The sequence below is a fragment of the Anser brachyrhynchus genome (assembly GCF_964034855.1).
Source record: "Anser brachyrhynchus genome assembly, chromosome: 7".
NCBI classification, from domain to species: Eukaryota; Metazoa; Chordata; class Aves; order Anseriformes; family Anatidae; genus Anser; species Anser brachyrhynchus.
Window position 1 is genome coordinate 661,198 of NC_137701.1, and position 16,355 is coordinate 677,552.

General features: G+C 39.6%; 1 protein-coding gene across 1 annotated transcript; it reads right to left on the minus strand.

Moving 5' to 3' along the window:
- Positions 1–1,759: 1,759 nt before the first annotated feature.
- Positions 1,760–7,567, minus strand: LOC308198063 (uncharacterized protein). Its single transcript, XM_080599617.1, has 2 exons — positions 5,794–7,567; positions 1,760–4,552 (listed from the first exon to the last, which is right to left on the minus strand). Exons 1-2 carry the CDS (start codon positions 6,136–6,138, stop codon positions 4,421–4,423), a joined length of 477 nt encoding a protein of 158 aa, XP_080455743.1. The 5' UTR covers positions 6,139–7,567; the 3' UTR covers positions 1,760–4,420.
- Positions 7,568–16,355: the final 8,788 nt, after the last annotated feature.

A 16,355-nucleotide genomic window follows, 5' to 3' on the forward strand; every position in this document is an offset into this window, starting at 1 on the left:
ACCAAGCAGGTCTCCCAATCCCAGCTTCCTTCAGGCTTCTTGAATTTGTCTAAATCCAGAAATTCTCCAGAAGGAGCAGAAAATGCAGATGCACTGCTACTGGTCACAGGTGTTGGACCCTCTGTGAGACAAACAAGACAGTTAACCATCCTGTTTGAACATGAACTATAAAATGAGCATTAACTTTTAAATCTGATTTGTCAAATCCCACAGAAATGTTCAAAACTACTCCACAACTCCCCCCCCCGCCCCTGAAAAAAATAAAAGCCACCAAAAACCCACAAAGAAACAAAGAAACAAACAAAAAAACCAGAGTGGAACTCAAAGCTTCCAAACAACACACAACTCTGTTCAGCACACAAGCTTCTGCTGCTGTTGACCACAGTGTAACCTCCATAAAGAGGCCTGACAGGTGCCTTTTAAAAAAAAGGTGCCTTTTAAGAGAGAAGCAGAAGATAACGCTTCAAATTCAAAACCGGAAAGACAAGAATGGCTCTTCCCTTCCACAGCACACGCAGAAAACTTTTATCCTAGTATTACTTGCATCGCTCTTCCTCTTGACAAGTGCAACGTAACCGTGCAATTCACTGCACCATGGTCACAGTAAACCCCTCATTTCCAAAATTCCTCCTTGCAATGGCAAGAGCCTCAGACAAAGATGCCGACTGACCGCTCAGAGGTTGGAAGTCCAAGAGAATCAACTCTGTCTGAAATCCATTATCTTACCTCAGGAAATTTCAGTCTTACCGCACAGGATGAATACAAAAGCCCGGTCTAGTCCATCTTAATTTGTTTCTTCCACGATATATTTGCACAGGTGTTTTTCGATGTAATGGCATGTTAAATGACATTTAGAGTCAAAGTTAGAATTAGAATCGTATTTTAAAAACAATACAACCACGCTCAAAATCAATTACGGTCACACACAATGGGAAACAACCCAGTACTGCCCTGAAGAAGTTACCCAGCGGGTCACTCGCTTTCTTGAAGCCCACCACTGACCTTCATAGGCATCTCTCTGCTTTAGCTTAAGACTAGTTAAGACTACACTGTCTTGAAATCTGGCTTCACATCTCCCCTCAATTACATACAAACGGTGAGTAGAGGCATTTTGGACACATTCTGTAATTTTTTTTACTTATTTTTTGAAAGAGAAAAACGCAGTCATTTTTAACTCTTTCTATGGAGTTCTCATTTTCGCCAGTGAAAAATCACTATGTTGTTTTTAAATTAAGTCACCCACTTCAGCCATCTTCCCTCACCAGCTGCAAAGCCGGGGGTATCTGCATTGATCCAGCTCCGTACTAATACATTTCACAATCAGTTCAATTTATGCGACAGGCTGGAACCTGGGCTGAGACCTCTGAAGTGCCTGTAAACCAATCCTGCAGACAGCCGCTAACCCATCAACCGTACCTGGGAATCGTGTTGCTTAAAATATTCCATATATGCAACGTACTTTTATTCTGTACAAGATTCACAGAGGCTAGGATGGAAACAACAGGAAAAAAAGGACCATACCTGGTTTCTCAGACTGACAGGCTACACATTTGTTATCTTCCGTCTTATTTGGTACAAGGCATATTCCACAGTCCCAAGAGCCTTTCGCCTTCTTAAATTTGTCTCCAAAGCCCAGAGTGGCTGTTGTGTCAGTGCTGCTCGAGGAGGATGTCACTGTCACCGAGCTGTCTGTGACCACTGGTCATGTCAGAGCAGGCATTACTCCCGTTCCAGGTTTTGGTGTCTCACATGCTATACATTTTGTAGCTTCCGGTTTGTTTTGGACAAGACATGTATCACAATCCCACGTTCCAGGTACTGTTTTGAATTTGTCTCCAAAGCCCAGCATCCCTGCTGGGGGCGCTGCTGGCTTTGAGGTGTCGCATTGACTTGAACTTACTGTCTGTTTCATACTCTCAACTGTTGACGCTTTAGTAGCTTGACAAGTTACACATTTGTCCTTTATGTCTTTGTTTTGCAGAAAAGGGTCACATGTATCAGATTGCCAGTACGATGCTTGTTTAGAAGTCTCTTTACCTGCAGAAAAAGTTGTTATTGCAGGCCTAGTATAAACCACTGTGCTTGTTGTAGGTTGTGCAGACGTAGAAGAGCGTGTTTTCAACAATCCAAAGTCTAGGAAGCAAGAAAAAAAAGTCTTCCTGTTAGCCCAGCACCTCACTACATGTAACTAAGTGACTTTACTAGAGGGCAAAAATTTCAACCCAGGTGCCAATGGTTACAACTAGACATTCAGACCGAGCGCAACAGGAAGTCCCCAGAAATCTTATCTAAACGGATGAAATTTCATCTGCTGCACTGGGTCACAACAGAACATTTCGTTAAAGCTTCATTTAACTCTTTGTTTCCAAGCAAGCTTTAAATCAACATTTTCACTGGTCGATACAAGTACAAACAGACAGTAGCTGACTGAAATCTGACAGTCCAACGTGGAATGGAAATAATGCAATTTGATTAAGACGCGATGCCCAATCGAATCAGATTTCTAAAGCTCCTCCTTCCGTAGCAGATGACTCAAATCTACTCCAGTAACTGTACAGAAGTTTGTACTCGGAGCAGCAATCCATACGGTATTTTCCCACAGATGCTGAATATTAATTAAATAATAAAAACTCAAGACAATTGAACAACTGTCTAATTTTCTATAATCTTTTTCAAAATGCATCGGACACAGGACAACTCCTTATTTAAAAGGTGGCAATTTTAACAGAAAAGACAAGCTACTAATACAGAAAGACTAAAGGAAATGCATCTTAAACAGCAGCTCAAGTTGCTTGTAAATCTACCTTGAACATAGTTGTTTTGTGGTTTGTTTGTTGGGTTTTTTTTAGTCAAAAATGAAGTCTTTGAACAATGTGGATTTAGATTCTGCTTCTTTTAAACCGATAAAGAAAGTGAATGTCACTTCACTCAGAGGTCTTTCCTTAAACAAAATGCACAATGTATTTTCTCTCACTTAGCTCTTTCCAACAGAGAAATGTGCTGCCTTCTTAACAAGTATGTAAGTTAGAAGAAGACTTTTGGGAAAAGATCAAATTCAATAAAGCCCTTTTTCTTAAAAGATATCTTTTCCACAGACACACTTTATGAAACTGTTGAAAACAATTGCAATTGCTTAAAAACAAAATTCAGAAAAGGGTTTTTAACGTAAAACACTCCACTTCTGTTTGCAGTTTAAATTTTAATCCACAGGAGCCATTGTAAGCTAAGGCCCAAAGATTCGCAGCTTTCGCCATGTATTTGGAACTGAAGCTCTTTCCTATTCTTTCTTCACCTGGGCTGAAGGTGGGACAGGAGTGTTGAGTTTTACAAACATTTCCTTTTCAATTCCACAAATTGTATTTACTTAAAATGAAACACCGATTATCTGGCTAATTCTCTTAGTACCTCATTTACAATTACATCCTAACACGTAAAGGAGATGCAACCCATCTGCTTTTCATCTTGCAGTTTTACTTCCAGCAACAAACACCACTTAGAATAGAAGGGGGCAGATGCACCCTAACAAACGCAGCGCTTAATGTAATGCTCTCCTACATTCATATTTATAGCAGATACTCTATTAACCATAAGTCGTGTGTTGGTTTTTTTTTAATAAAAAATGCTAGCGTATTTTTTGCAGCATCTTTTTAAAAGGAGTTCATTATCTCTCCAGGATTTTTTAGAACGTCTAAGACGCTTCCTTCCTTTAATACGTGGGCAGTGGTGAAGGGACCACCAGCAAAATCTTTGACCTCCTCTTTCTGTGTGTTGATGTTGGTTGAGGTGGTGGTGTCTTTTGAAACAAAAGAAAACAAAAACAGCTTTCACAATGTGACCTAGTTAGAGCAGATTATACTCACTTTTGTTAGAAACAAGAATTTCCAGCTTTCATGCTTCTCACATAAGACTCTTCACAAATTCTACTTACTTTGCAATGCTTTATGATTACAAGCAAAACAAAAAGCAACAAAACAAAAAAAAAATATAAAAGCAGATCTGTCACTGGAAAAATACTGCAGAAGTCCAACACTGCCTGGAATTGCTAGCATGCGCAGACAAGACAGATTGAAGATTTAATAAAGAAAAAAAGGAAAATCAGCACTTCAGATCTGAAGTGCTAAAGTTTCAGTTACCTAGGGTAAGAAAGGGCGTCACTGGAGTACCACTGGGTCCAGAAAGTTCTGCCGATTTTACAACGGGAACACTAAATGTAAACCCAATCTGCTATGAACAAGAGAGGTTTTTCAGATTCTCAAGCCACAGGAACTTCAATCGAATGCACACACAAAACCAAATCTGAAAGCTGCTCTTCACATTTGTAGCACGCATGCTGAATGACAAATTATAAGCCAGAAGCCTACATACTTTTCTCCATTAAGGCAGATTCTGCTTTAGTGTTCTGCAACAGCCTACTAAATGCCTAAGAAAAAAAGTCAAGCTCCTTTATTATTTTACTTACAGAAGACGTAGGTAGCACTTCTGCCTCAGTAGATTTCACAACTGGAGATGAAAACGCGAACTCAGGACTGCTAACAGTACCTGCTGGTTGTATCTGTATTTTCAAAAGAATTAAAGGTTTATATTTAAGAGCAACAACTACCTGAATTCACTACCCAACAGAAGTCCCGCAGTGACGTCGAAAAACCTGATGTTTGAGTTATTTTGCAGATGAAAGTAATAATAAAACACAGGGAAGTTTCCAAGTGGGTATAGGACAATATCTTCAAAACCAAATTCCAGAAACTGAGAGGAAAAGCTGGAGATGCTACTTAGGTCTAAATGCACGGAAAAGCAAGCCAGGAAGCTGAAGAACGGCAAACTCAGCCCAATGATACTCCAAGAACTTCAGCAAACACCTCAACATGTTAAAGCAGCTGTCTACTTCAAACCGTACAAAAAATATTTCAAGTACTCTGGAACAGATTAATGTTTATTTTATTGCAATAATATGCCAATTATTGCACCCTAGGCTCATTCTATGTGAGGCTTATATGACCACGTTACCTCTAATTTAATAACTTAAATAAAGTTGTGGTTTAACCATTGCAGGCAACTAAGCACCACACAGCCACTCGCTCACTCCCTCCAAGTGTAACAGGGAAAAGAACCGGAAATAAAGAAGTAAAGTTGTTAAATTTGAGGTAGCATTAATGACTCATCGCATGTAATGGCTACCTGGAAAGACAAATGCCATAACCCTGTACATACTCCCCACTCCTTCCCCTTCTTTCCCCCAGCATTTATTGCTGAGCACGATGCTAAATGGTGTGGAATATCCCTTCGGTCCTCTGGGCTCCGCTGTCCTGGCTGAGTGCCCTCCCAGCCTCTTGTGCATCCCCGACCTCCTCGCTGGCAGGGCAGCGTGAGAAACAGAAAAGGACTTGTCACTGTGTGAGCACTGCTCAGCAACAGCTAAAACACCAGTGCCTTACCAACACTGTTTTGCTCACAAATCTGCAACACAGCATCATCTACTACGAAGAAAATTAACTCTACCCCTGCCAAAACCACTATAAATAACTTGGCATAAAGTCCACACCCCCCTTCCCCCGCAGACTTCCACAGCATTTGAAGCAGTTATACAATCACGTTAAATGGGAGTTGGCAGGCTCTAAGACTGAGAGAAGCAGAATCAAAACATTTATGCCTTTTTCCCCAAACTGGCATACAACCCCAATTCATTCAGCTGCGTAGAAACTAATATTTGTTAGTTTCATGAGCACCACAGAAAAAGTCAACTCGCAATAAAGCAGTATACTCATTGTAAACATTATTTATAGCATAAAGATTTACCTTGCCCGCCGCCGTCGCTGCTGCATCTGCCATGCCTGCCGCCTCCGTTGAATTTGCCACGCTTGTCGTTGCCGCTGTTGACCTTGATATGTCCTTTGTCATCAGTAGATATGGCATGCCCGCCGCCATTATTGGATATGTCAAGCCTGAGGGCACTGTTGAACACGTTATGCCCGACGTCGCCGTTGTATATATCATGTCCTCCACCTCCTCCTCTGATAGATCTGTCAAGTCCTCCACCTCCGATGGATCTGTCATGCCCTCCACCTCTGATGGATCTGTCATGCCCTCCACCTCTGATGGATTTGCCATGCCCGTCGCAGCTGCTGGAGTTGCCGTGCTCATTGCTGCTGTTGAAACAGCGCTCGGTGACGCTGAGACAGCGCTACTACCAACGAAACTAGAATTGAACTGAGGCAGCGATGCAGCACTGATGGGTAGGGGTATGTTCGGTAGCACTGGTTCCTCCACTTCCTAAAGTTGCAAATTTTAATTTTTCTTATACAAGACATACTACTTTCTCACCCCATCCCACCCAATTTATTAACAAAATTAAATAGAACAAAAATCCATACAAATTAAGAGAAAGCAAGTTTCCAGAAGAAATCCCGATCTCCCCACCTCTGTCTACCACGTCATTTTAATTTATGGCAGGCCTGCTTCCACATTATACTCTATTCAACAACTGTACAGCAAGAACACTGAAAGTTAACTCAAAACCTGTGCAGAACAGAGACGCACAGATCACATTTTTTTTCTTTCTTTTCTATACTTTAGTCATCAAAGCTCTGGAGAAGCATCATCCTTTCTAACTACCCTCGCATGGCTTCAATTAAGAGTACACTCTCAAGACAAGTGAGAAAGTGTTCCTCTTGCAAAATTAGGCAGGATAGCTGCCAAAGTTTCTAAAGTCATTACAGCAGTGAACGTGGAAAAAGGTAATGTTTAAAGAAGCAGGTAGGTTCAACAACCAAACTAAACACAAAAAGCACCAAAGAAAGTCAGACTAGCAGCACTGAAGATTGTGTTCTGGTAAATACAGTCTATACCATGTATCAGGATGCAAATATAAAAATCAGAAGAGAGCCTCTTAACAACTTCAATTTTCATCCCTGCCACTTACTTTATTTGATTACTAAGATTGGATGAGTTATGTTTTAAATGGCATAGGAAATCTGACCGAAATTTGTACAGTACTATCATGATCTACTTAGAAATGACTAGGCAGGGATGTAAGTTGGTACTACTGATATTCAGTGCATCCTGTAGCTTACATCTGTTTCACAGTTTTGATTTGAAAAGTTTATGGAACTTTTGATATTTGGACCATTATTTTATTTGTGTTACAGGAATAAACAACAGTGTTTACGATTTCTTTATATTGCATCATCCGGAAGTCCCATTTAATGATTTGAAACTTAAATTAACTTAAATACTTAATATTAACTTAATATTAATTAAATACTTAATGTTAACGTAAATACTTAAATTAACTTACAGGCAGCTTATATAACATCCAATAAAAGAAAAAATAATCTGAATATTCATGGTCATAGTTTTATGGAATAGATTTTTCCTATTAAAATGAGAAAAAAACTCTCTCACAATGAGTTTGGTGAGTATCAAAAACTGAGTCATCGTTAGCAGACATGCAGAATGCTCTCTTCTACTACTCTTTTTCACACTCTTGGCCTGTATCTTTCTGTGTGACTTAAATATGAAACCAAAAATTAAGCTTTTTTTTTCTTTTTATACTTGGCACTCGTTTCAAGTATCATTCCTGTAGAAAAACTATACAAACCTTCACCAAAACTTCTCTTCTTAGGACTCATTCATTCAATTGCTAACGAGAAATGTTATAGTTTGCTATATAGCCTGCTTAGCACTGTAACTGCATAGAGGAAGAAAGATCCCTAAGGCATATGCTCAGATTTTTCTCTAATCCAAACTGTCAATCCATTAGAATTCTGAAAAAAGTCTTACATCAAAACAGATCTTCATTCAGACAACTATCGCTTGCCCATAACAGCCCATATTCCTCTTTCTGTTAACACCTGTGAGCTTCAAGGGGGCAAAGACAGTTGTCAGCCTTCAAGCAAGTCTAATCTACAATTGGACTGAGGATATAAAATATATATATACCCACACACACACGCATAGATATATAGCATTGGTGGGCCAGAGATTTACTGAGTATTCCAACTCAACTGTCCAAAGGGACTCTTGCCAGCAGATCAGTGTGGTGCTCCTGCTCCAGAACATGGCACCCAACAGAGACCAGCATCACAAAAAACACTACCACCACTACCTACTCTACAAACAAAAGGTAGGGCACTGCAATAAACTTTGTGAACGAAATCAAAAGCAGTGTGAGTTTTCTGTATCTCCTTCCTAAATGGAGAAGTAGAAAGGAGTTCTAACAGAGACAATTTAGAACAGATTGAAAAAAACATAAATAAAACCCAGCACCTGATTGCACCTGTACCAGAACCTTAAAGCCAGTCGCTTCCACCCCTAAAAAGGTGGTTGTTGTGAAGTCCAACTTTTAGATGCCAAAACAAAGTGTTGAGTTCTTTCTGCAAGCCAAAGAATGCCCATGGTCACCTAAGAATTGCTTGGCAGATGAGCACAGAGTCAACAAAATTCCCTGCTACTGTTCTTTGAAAAGAGCGACTCCCTAAAAACCGAGTGCAAAGTCCCTTAACTCAAGCATTATTACCCAAAACACCATTTGCCCAGAAGGAAAAGCCATCAATATTATCTGGAGGATAACTCATTTGACCTAAACCAAGAAAGCAGTATAACACAAAGCAGTCTCCTCAAGAAGAAATTCAATTAATTCTGCTGGATTTTTTTTATTTTAGAGATGAGTTAGCATTTGGCCTCAAATGATTCTAAAGAACACATGGTCTTCATGTGAACTCAAAGCAGACAATTAACTTCATCATGAAAGGAGTATTAAAAAGAAGAATAATAAATCATAAATCTTCCTCCATGTTTTTGCTTAAAAAATAAAGAAAAAAACACATCAATAAACATCCTCCTGAACTGTAACTCACTTCCCCTACTTCACCTTCTAAAGAATACTTCAGAAAGAATCATCCCATTAGGACAGAGCTTTCAAACTGCAAGCAATTAAATAGCTAAAACTAATAGCTTTTCCCCTAGGGAACATTAGGAGGGACAAATTATTTTGTTATAAGTAAACTGAGTTATAAACCATGAAATATCTGTCAAAGCAAAATTTGTAACACTACAGATTTAGTTAAACTACAAAATGAGCCATATTTCCTGTAGAAGGAAAAAATTAGGCCTCCAATAGCAAAGATCCTTTCTGTGGATACAGCATTATAACGTGCCTCGTTTCCCATCTTCGTATCCTACTCAGAAGATAAACTTGGGATAAAAAGTGGTGTATCAGTACTTTTATTCTTGCTCATCTTCCTTCCTTTCATAAAAACAACAATTTTCTCAAAGTTCTATTGATCTTCAAACACAATCCAGACTTTGCAGCTCCCTCAAAATACAAAATTTTCATTGGATTTCACATTCCTTTTACTGAGAACTGTCACCACCTTTCCAAAAAGACAGGCATGCAGACCGTACTGAAAAAGGAGATTTCTTTCTTCCTTCAAGTAAGTTTTAAATTAATAGATGTCATACCTTTCAGATGGTTCTGCTCGCTGTTCTGCAGGCAAAGTCTTCTCTCTCATCCCCTGCAAGTTAAGTTTAGTTCAAGACTTAGCTGAATATGTACAGAATACACAAAGTACCAACAACCACTTAATGTGGTTTTTTGTGGTTTTTATTTTATTTATTTATTTTTAATTTTATAGCACTGAATACACCTCACCTACTTAACGTTGTTCCCTAATTCAGCATTGTGGGTACAGTTCAGTTAAATTTTGAGGCTAAAGTAAGCATCACTGCTTCACTCAGCATTGAGGACAAACTGATAGAACACTAAATCAAATTTGTCAAATCCTCTAACAAAGAAAGTAATTACTTTAAACAAAATGACAAAAATTGTGTGTGTGGGGGGGAGAGTTTTCATCAAAACTTGTGTTTACCAACCCCGTAAAAGGGACGTACTTTTCGGTTTTCAATCATTTATCAACAAACAAGAAAAAAAAAAACCTCTACCCCCACAAAAAACTAAGCAGTTGCTGCTACAAAGTTGCTGTAAAGCTTTTTGCTTCTGGCCCAAGTTTTTTAATTTGGTGAAAGCCTTCTCTGTGCACGTGCACATGCCAGAGAGGTTGCTTAAGCAATAGAAGCTATAGTAGCTGCTATCTTCTGTTTTTCGTAGAAGACAGAAATTGAATTCGTTAGCTTTGTAACTGTTATGCATACTAGAATTGGTTTTCTCCCTTTTGAAAATAGTAGAGGGTATGCCTATGTCAGATTTGGTGAGCAAGGTGATCAGATGAGGGCACTGCAAGACTGCCAGAACGCACCAGGTCTGGGGGGAAAAGGAATCCGGCTGAGCATAGGAATTTCTAAAAGGTAACCAAGGAGTTGTGCATTGATACAGTTATTCTAAATAATCAGATTCTTGTAGCTCTGCCTTTGGAAAGTCTGTGGCCCTTGCTGTAGTGGCTGCACACAGGATGCAGTCTACAAAACCAGAAATGCAGAAGTCCTATGTTTTGACTCCCTGGATTCATCAACCTGCTTCAGGATGGCTGGGGGAATCCAACTGTTAAGTCTAGCCAGACAGCGCAACTTGGGCTTAGCTGCCATTGTAACCAGCCTTGTTTCTCAGCAGTAGGAAAGCTGAATGCATTGGTAAATATTTTCAGGTTTGGGCCTGCATAAGGTAGAAGGGACAACAAGTGGTTTTATATGCTAGGGAGTTCTTGTTCTTAGAGCTTTCCCTCTAGTTTGAGAGAAGCACATAACTAGTTTTACAGTGGGTTGACAGGAAAGAAGTGGGGGGGAAAAATGGGAACGCAGGGGGAAAGCCAAAGGCGTTATTACTAGAACAGGTTTAGAATGCTATTCTTTGCTTTTCATGAGCTTAGGGCAATGGGGAGTTTAAAGCTTAGCACTTCCTGAGAGGGTTTCTTACTCTACCGGCTCAGTTCTATCACTTATTTAAGGCAATTCAGGTCTCTGAACGGTTAAAGAACTGATACCAAATTTGATGAACTTTGATCCAGGATACTGACAAAACAGGACTTCATATAAACAATTTCAGTATGTTCATGAGGTTAGCTTGTGTGTTCTGTTAAATAGTAAAAAATGACACTTCTGTTTCTGTTTACCTAGCATAATTCTGCAAATGTTGCCTCCTTCTGCTTTAGAATGGAAATGCTCTTCTCCAAGAGAGCACTGTCCAAACTTCTTTGCCAAAATTTTTTGATTAAATTAATATTGTTTTATTTTGAAAACAAGAATAAGCCACAAGCATGTTTTCTTGCTTCGGCTATCCAGAAGAACGTCAACAGTATTTTCAGATTTTCCTTCCCTACACAACTGTATGTAGGAAGAGTGCAGTTGGAAGCAGAAGACCTAAGATGATGTATCTTCTGTTTGTTTACTACAGTAACAAGACAATGGATTACCTCTTTATTAGAACTTGTGTAGCTTTGCAGTATTGAAACAAATGTAGGTATTAAAATACACATCAGTAATACGTTTCTGAATGGCTGAGTACCGTGCTCTCTTAGCATTGAAATACCCAGCCATTGGATTAGTTTGTCCCTCATGTTTGCTTAGTTTGGAAGCTATTTCAGAATGCCTTCAGCTTGTATTCTTCCCCAAAAGCATAGAACTCACTTCTCTGCATCCCCAATTCAAGTCAGAGAAACTGGGCACTGCAGACACAGGAGGTCTGCCTGTACAGAATCAGTGAAGACAAGTCTAAACAGCGGATTTTTTTGAATATGCAGCTGGGTTATCTGAATGTTCTTTATGCAGTGTACCTCAGTTTTAGTACAGATAGCACTTGTCTTGGTTCTTGTCATTAGTCTGAAGCTGCCCCTGAGAAAATCTTGAAAGGGAAAGTAGTGAAAGCTAATCAGCTGGCCCTTTCTTCTTAAGAACCAGCGTATTTTGTAATTCTCCCACTAATAATAAGGCGTCACGCTGGAGAATCGCGATTGTGTTGTTAAGCAAGACTGACTTCACCTGAGCGGTATAGTTGGCAGCTGTTGAATGTTTAATGGACTTTAAACAAACAAAAAAACTGAGCAGGTGGAGGTAGACATGGCAAACTAACAGGCAGCGTCAGATGCTTCTTTGAAATGGATAATCTGACTCCATTCACTTCTTTCTGGAAATAAGATCTAGTAATTAACCAAACAAAAGATAGAAGGGTTAAGACTGCATCTTTAAAGCAGCTGTGCTTGATAAATGTCTCTGGTCTTAAATCAATCTTTAGCAAAGCACAGAGACATAGCAGCAGCTTGCTTATGCCAACTCTAAAAATACTTGATGTGTACAGGTAACCATGTCAAGGCTCTGGAGTTAATCCATGAGAACAATTCCTTCTGGTATTGGCAAAGGTGAGGATGCTTGCTTCTATAGAAATGAGGTTTTGAGCTGTGACTTAAGCTGTCACTTAGGTGACTGTTTAGGAAAGCTTCCTTTTAAGCTTTGAAGTATGTAAGCTGACAAATTGTTTAAGTTCAGAACTGGGTTTACAGTCTCTTGTTCTCTGACTGTATGCAACTTCTCATGTTTCAGACTGAAAGCAGAATTGCAGCGGTACCAGTCATACAACTATAATGCTTATTGCCAAGATTACCAGAACTACCACTCGCAGAAGAGTTACGATGCTTACGCTGACTACAACTACAGCTCCTATGCTCCCTATGACAGCATGCAAGCTGTTGGAGACTGCTCTTTAGGAGATTCTTTAATGGCTCCAGCTGTTTTTGAGGTAAAGATAGTGCACGCTTGCTGTAAAGAAAATATTTCACAGATAATACGTTGTACAGATTTGTGTGAATCAGCAAAAAGAATCCGAAGTTGAAAACATGCTTTCTGCTTAGTGTGAAGTTAAAAGAGCAGATTCCATTCAGAGGTGTTTGTATTTAAGTGCTTAAATAGTAAATCCATAGAATTAGTGATTTATACACCATTATTTGTTCACGCATACCAAAGAATGGTTTTGACAGCATAATTGCGTACGCTTCTTCTGTTCCTGTTCTTCTGATTTGCTTTGCTTAAAGCAAATTAAACAGTTGTTGCAAGTGGTCTTATCGTGGTCAATTTATTAGTTGTGACCTCCGGAGGTCCCTTCCAACCTGTACTGTAATATTGGCTTTCTTCTAAAAATAAATAGATAAAATGCCATCTATCCTTGTAGTTGTAGGAAGAAGGAATGGATTGAGACTGCAGCACTTTGAATCTGTGATGCTTTCTGAAATGAGTTATGATTAAACTTAGCCTTTTCTGTCTTTCAGGAATCTTCAGTTATGACTGCAATCGGTGATGACCTAATTACTGACGGTAATAAGGGTTCTATCATTGTCACTTGAGTTTAGCCATCCTTGTGCCTTTTAACAATACAAGCCAACCTCTACTGGATGAAGAACATCTTGAAAATTCAGCTGAGGTCAAACCTCTGTGGGGTTGATCTGCAATCAGCTGGGGTTTTAAAGCTGATACAGCATACACTGACCGCATCAAGTAAAACGGGACACTGTCAATGCTTCGCAGCAGGTTTCTTGTACCTGTGCCTTCATTCCCATTTGAAAATGGTCTAAGACAGAATTTTGTTCTTTGTATTGGTTCCGCTAAACAGATTTTATATTAGAAACTCAGTAATATGCAAAAGCTTTGTTCTCCACCCTGAGGTAAAAGCTTATGTTGCAGATTCCAAAAGGAGGATTCAGCTTGCACTTACAAATACGGTACAAAACATATTTGTGTCCTGGAAGGTTTGCAAAGTTCCTCACGTGGAGGCATTTTGTGTTAGTGTTTAGAAACTATCCTATGTAACGTGTATTGCCGTAGAAGTGAATTAAATGACTCTTGGGAGGGTTTCATGGCTGATTATCCGTAAACGTTATCTTTACTATCTTAAACATTGTCTTTGTCTTTATCTTGAAAGACAGTTCTAGTCCCAGCCTTCTAATATAAAAATTCCCAAAAGTTGGAGCTGTGAGGCTCAAAATTTTAGAGGACTAAATACCTCACTAAAATTAGTAGATCTAATAGCTTATTACACTTAGCTTAAAATACATTTTATTAGCCATTTCACATGAAGTTTTTTTGTGCGCATGCCTCAGATTTGATACTTGGACTTACCAGGCTTTTATTTTCAGATCCACAGCTCTACTTGGATGTTGATGAAATGAACAGACAATTCACGGAGACAAGCGAAGAACTCTACGATTCACTCATGAATTGTCACTGGCAACCTCTGGATACGGTCACTTCTGAAATCCCCTCTGCTATTTAAGTGTCTTCTAGAGCATGACCGTTAGGACCAAAGTGCTAAAACTACATTTCTTCTACATTATTCTAGCTCATAAGTTTTAAAGCACAATGATAGGTTGGGTTTTTTTTGCTATGCTTTTGACAGTTTCTGTAATCTTTTTGTTCATCACTCTCTTCTTGGAGCATCATGAAGTCATGTAAATATTCGAGAAATGTAAAGAGGTAAATGGGGTCTTATCTTAAAGATAAGACTTGCCTGTGTAAATAAAAAATTTGTTTCTGCAAACCTGCCAGCAAGGGATTTTACTTGTACCTGTGTGCAGCACGTTCTCTTCCGGCTTATGGAATTTAACAAGGTAGTAAGGGTATTTCATCTGTCTTTATTTTTATATGGGCATTAGGACACAAGCAAAATCTAGCTTTCCCTTGTTTTCCTGGTTCCTTAGGTAAGCGACAAGCCAAGCCTTTCATGTGCTTGCTTAGACTGGAAGTATGTATGGGAGACACTCACAGGCCTTGCTATGGAAACACCTGTGCCCACTTTTTCCTGCAGGCTGCTGGCTCTAACTGTACTACTGATATATGCTAGGTCAGCTAAAATTGGCTTATAAATAGGGTATGTTAAGCATATGGAAGTGTAGACTTCAACTGCCATAGCTACAAACATCCCGTGGAATGAGGATGATGTCTGCTGGCACTCTCTGCATCAGCATTCAGTTTTCCCTTGCCCTTCTTACTGTTAGACTTCTCAGCTGACGTTTTACAGCGAAGAAATTGCTACAACATAATCCGTGTTCTTAAACCTAAAAAAAAAAAAATCTTGGAGAAAACAACTTGCTGGTTTTCCCTCCTTGCTGGCAAGGAGAAAAATAGTCCACCAGGAACAACAAAAAAATCCTAGTAACAGCTCCTTAAGTTATACCCTCTGCTACCCTCTCTGATTGCTCTGGTCTTCCTTCATTCGTGGTAATGAAGTTTTTAAAGCTCTGGTAGAAGGATGACAGTACTCAAGTCAAAGGAGATGAGAGCAATGAGGAAAGCTTTGCTTTAAGCTAGAGCAGTCTTGCGAGTTGCTGCCTTTATGCTGTTCTTTATCTTGAAGGGTACAGAGTCTTTTCCAGTCATAGGGACTCCATAACCCTATGAGTAAGGAGAAATAGTTGCTAATTAACAGTGTGTATAATAAGTAAGTGAGGCTGGAAACAAAAGAATATTCCTCCAAGAAAAAAAAGGAAGCAGAAATTACTGTACTTAATAGCTGGGGAAGCTGTTAAAGCTAGTTGACACAGTTCTGGTACTGCCGTGTGTGTTTTGGGGGCAACATAAACCATAATTGCTGTGATGGCAGGTAAGAATCCAATTCTTTTTTATGGCTTAGTGTAGTCAGTGAAAGCAGTGGTCCTAAGCTGCATGCTGTTCTTAAATGTAATGCAAATTCTCTTTTGTGACTCCTCAGTACTTCCAGGTTACTTGTAGCTGATCACCAGCAACTGCTTCTGTTAGCTATTAGCTGTTGGGTTTTTGCTAGGAATACTTTCAGTCCTGAATTGAAATGATGACATCCTGAAACAGAAGAGGCTCTTGGAGTATTGTAGGAAGCACATTCTTCCTGGTTCTAGTGCAGGTGTACACGTAGGAGGAGACAGAAGGCAAAGAACCTCACATAGGTGGAGGGGGTGAGGTGGCATCACAGTTAGAGCTGTTGCAGTTAACTCTTCCCAAAGCATGAAAGCAACGTGGCTGGGAACAGGGATTTGTTGGGTTGCTTCTTTGTGTGAGCCAGGGAGTCTTTTGAGGGGCAGATTAATAAGAATATGACACAAGGTAGAGGTGCAATAGATGAAGCAAAGAATCTGGGTGGGAAAAGGGTTGCTTGTACGTGTCTATGGAATTGTTTCAGGGGACTGAGCTGGGGCAAATTCAAGATAATAGATGCAGCCTCCTTGAATTTGGATGGCAGTGCTGAAGCTTCAAAACCTTACAAGCTTTGATGCCACTTCAATTGTAGTGCATAGCTGTGGTACTTGAGCTCAGAAGTGCAAACTGCACAGGATTTTTTTATCTATTTTCTTCAACGTGAGCAGCAAAACATCTTCCAGGAATGTGCCTGGGTGCTACGCTGCTTTGACACGGCTTGCTTTGCATCACCAAACACAGTAGTTAGGTTGCAT

What these genes read in the sequence shown, in the direction of transcription:
- LOC308198063 (XM_080599617.1), bottom strand. Translation starts at nt 6,138, where the DNA reads ATGAGCACGGCAACTCCAGCAGCTGCGACGGGCATGGCAAATCCATCA. An exon ending in CAGCGACGGCGGCGGGCAAG is followed by an intron (nt 4,553 to 5,793) that starts GTAAATCTTTAT and finishes TTGAAAATACAG; the next exon opens with ATACAACCAGCAGGTACTGT.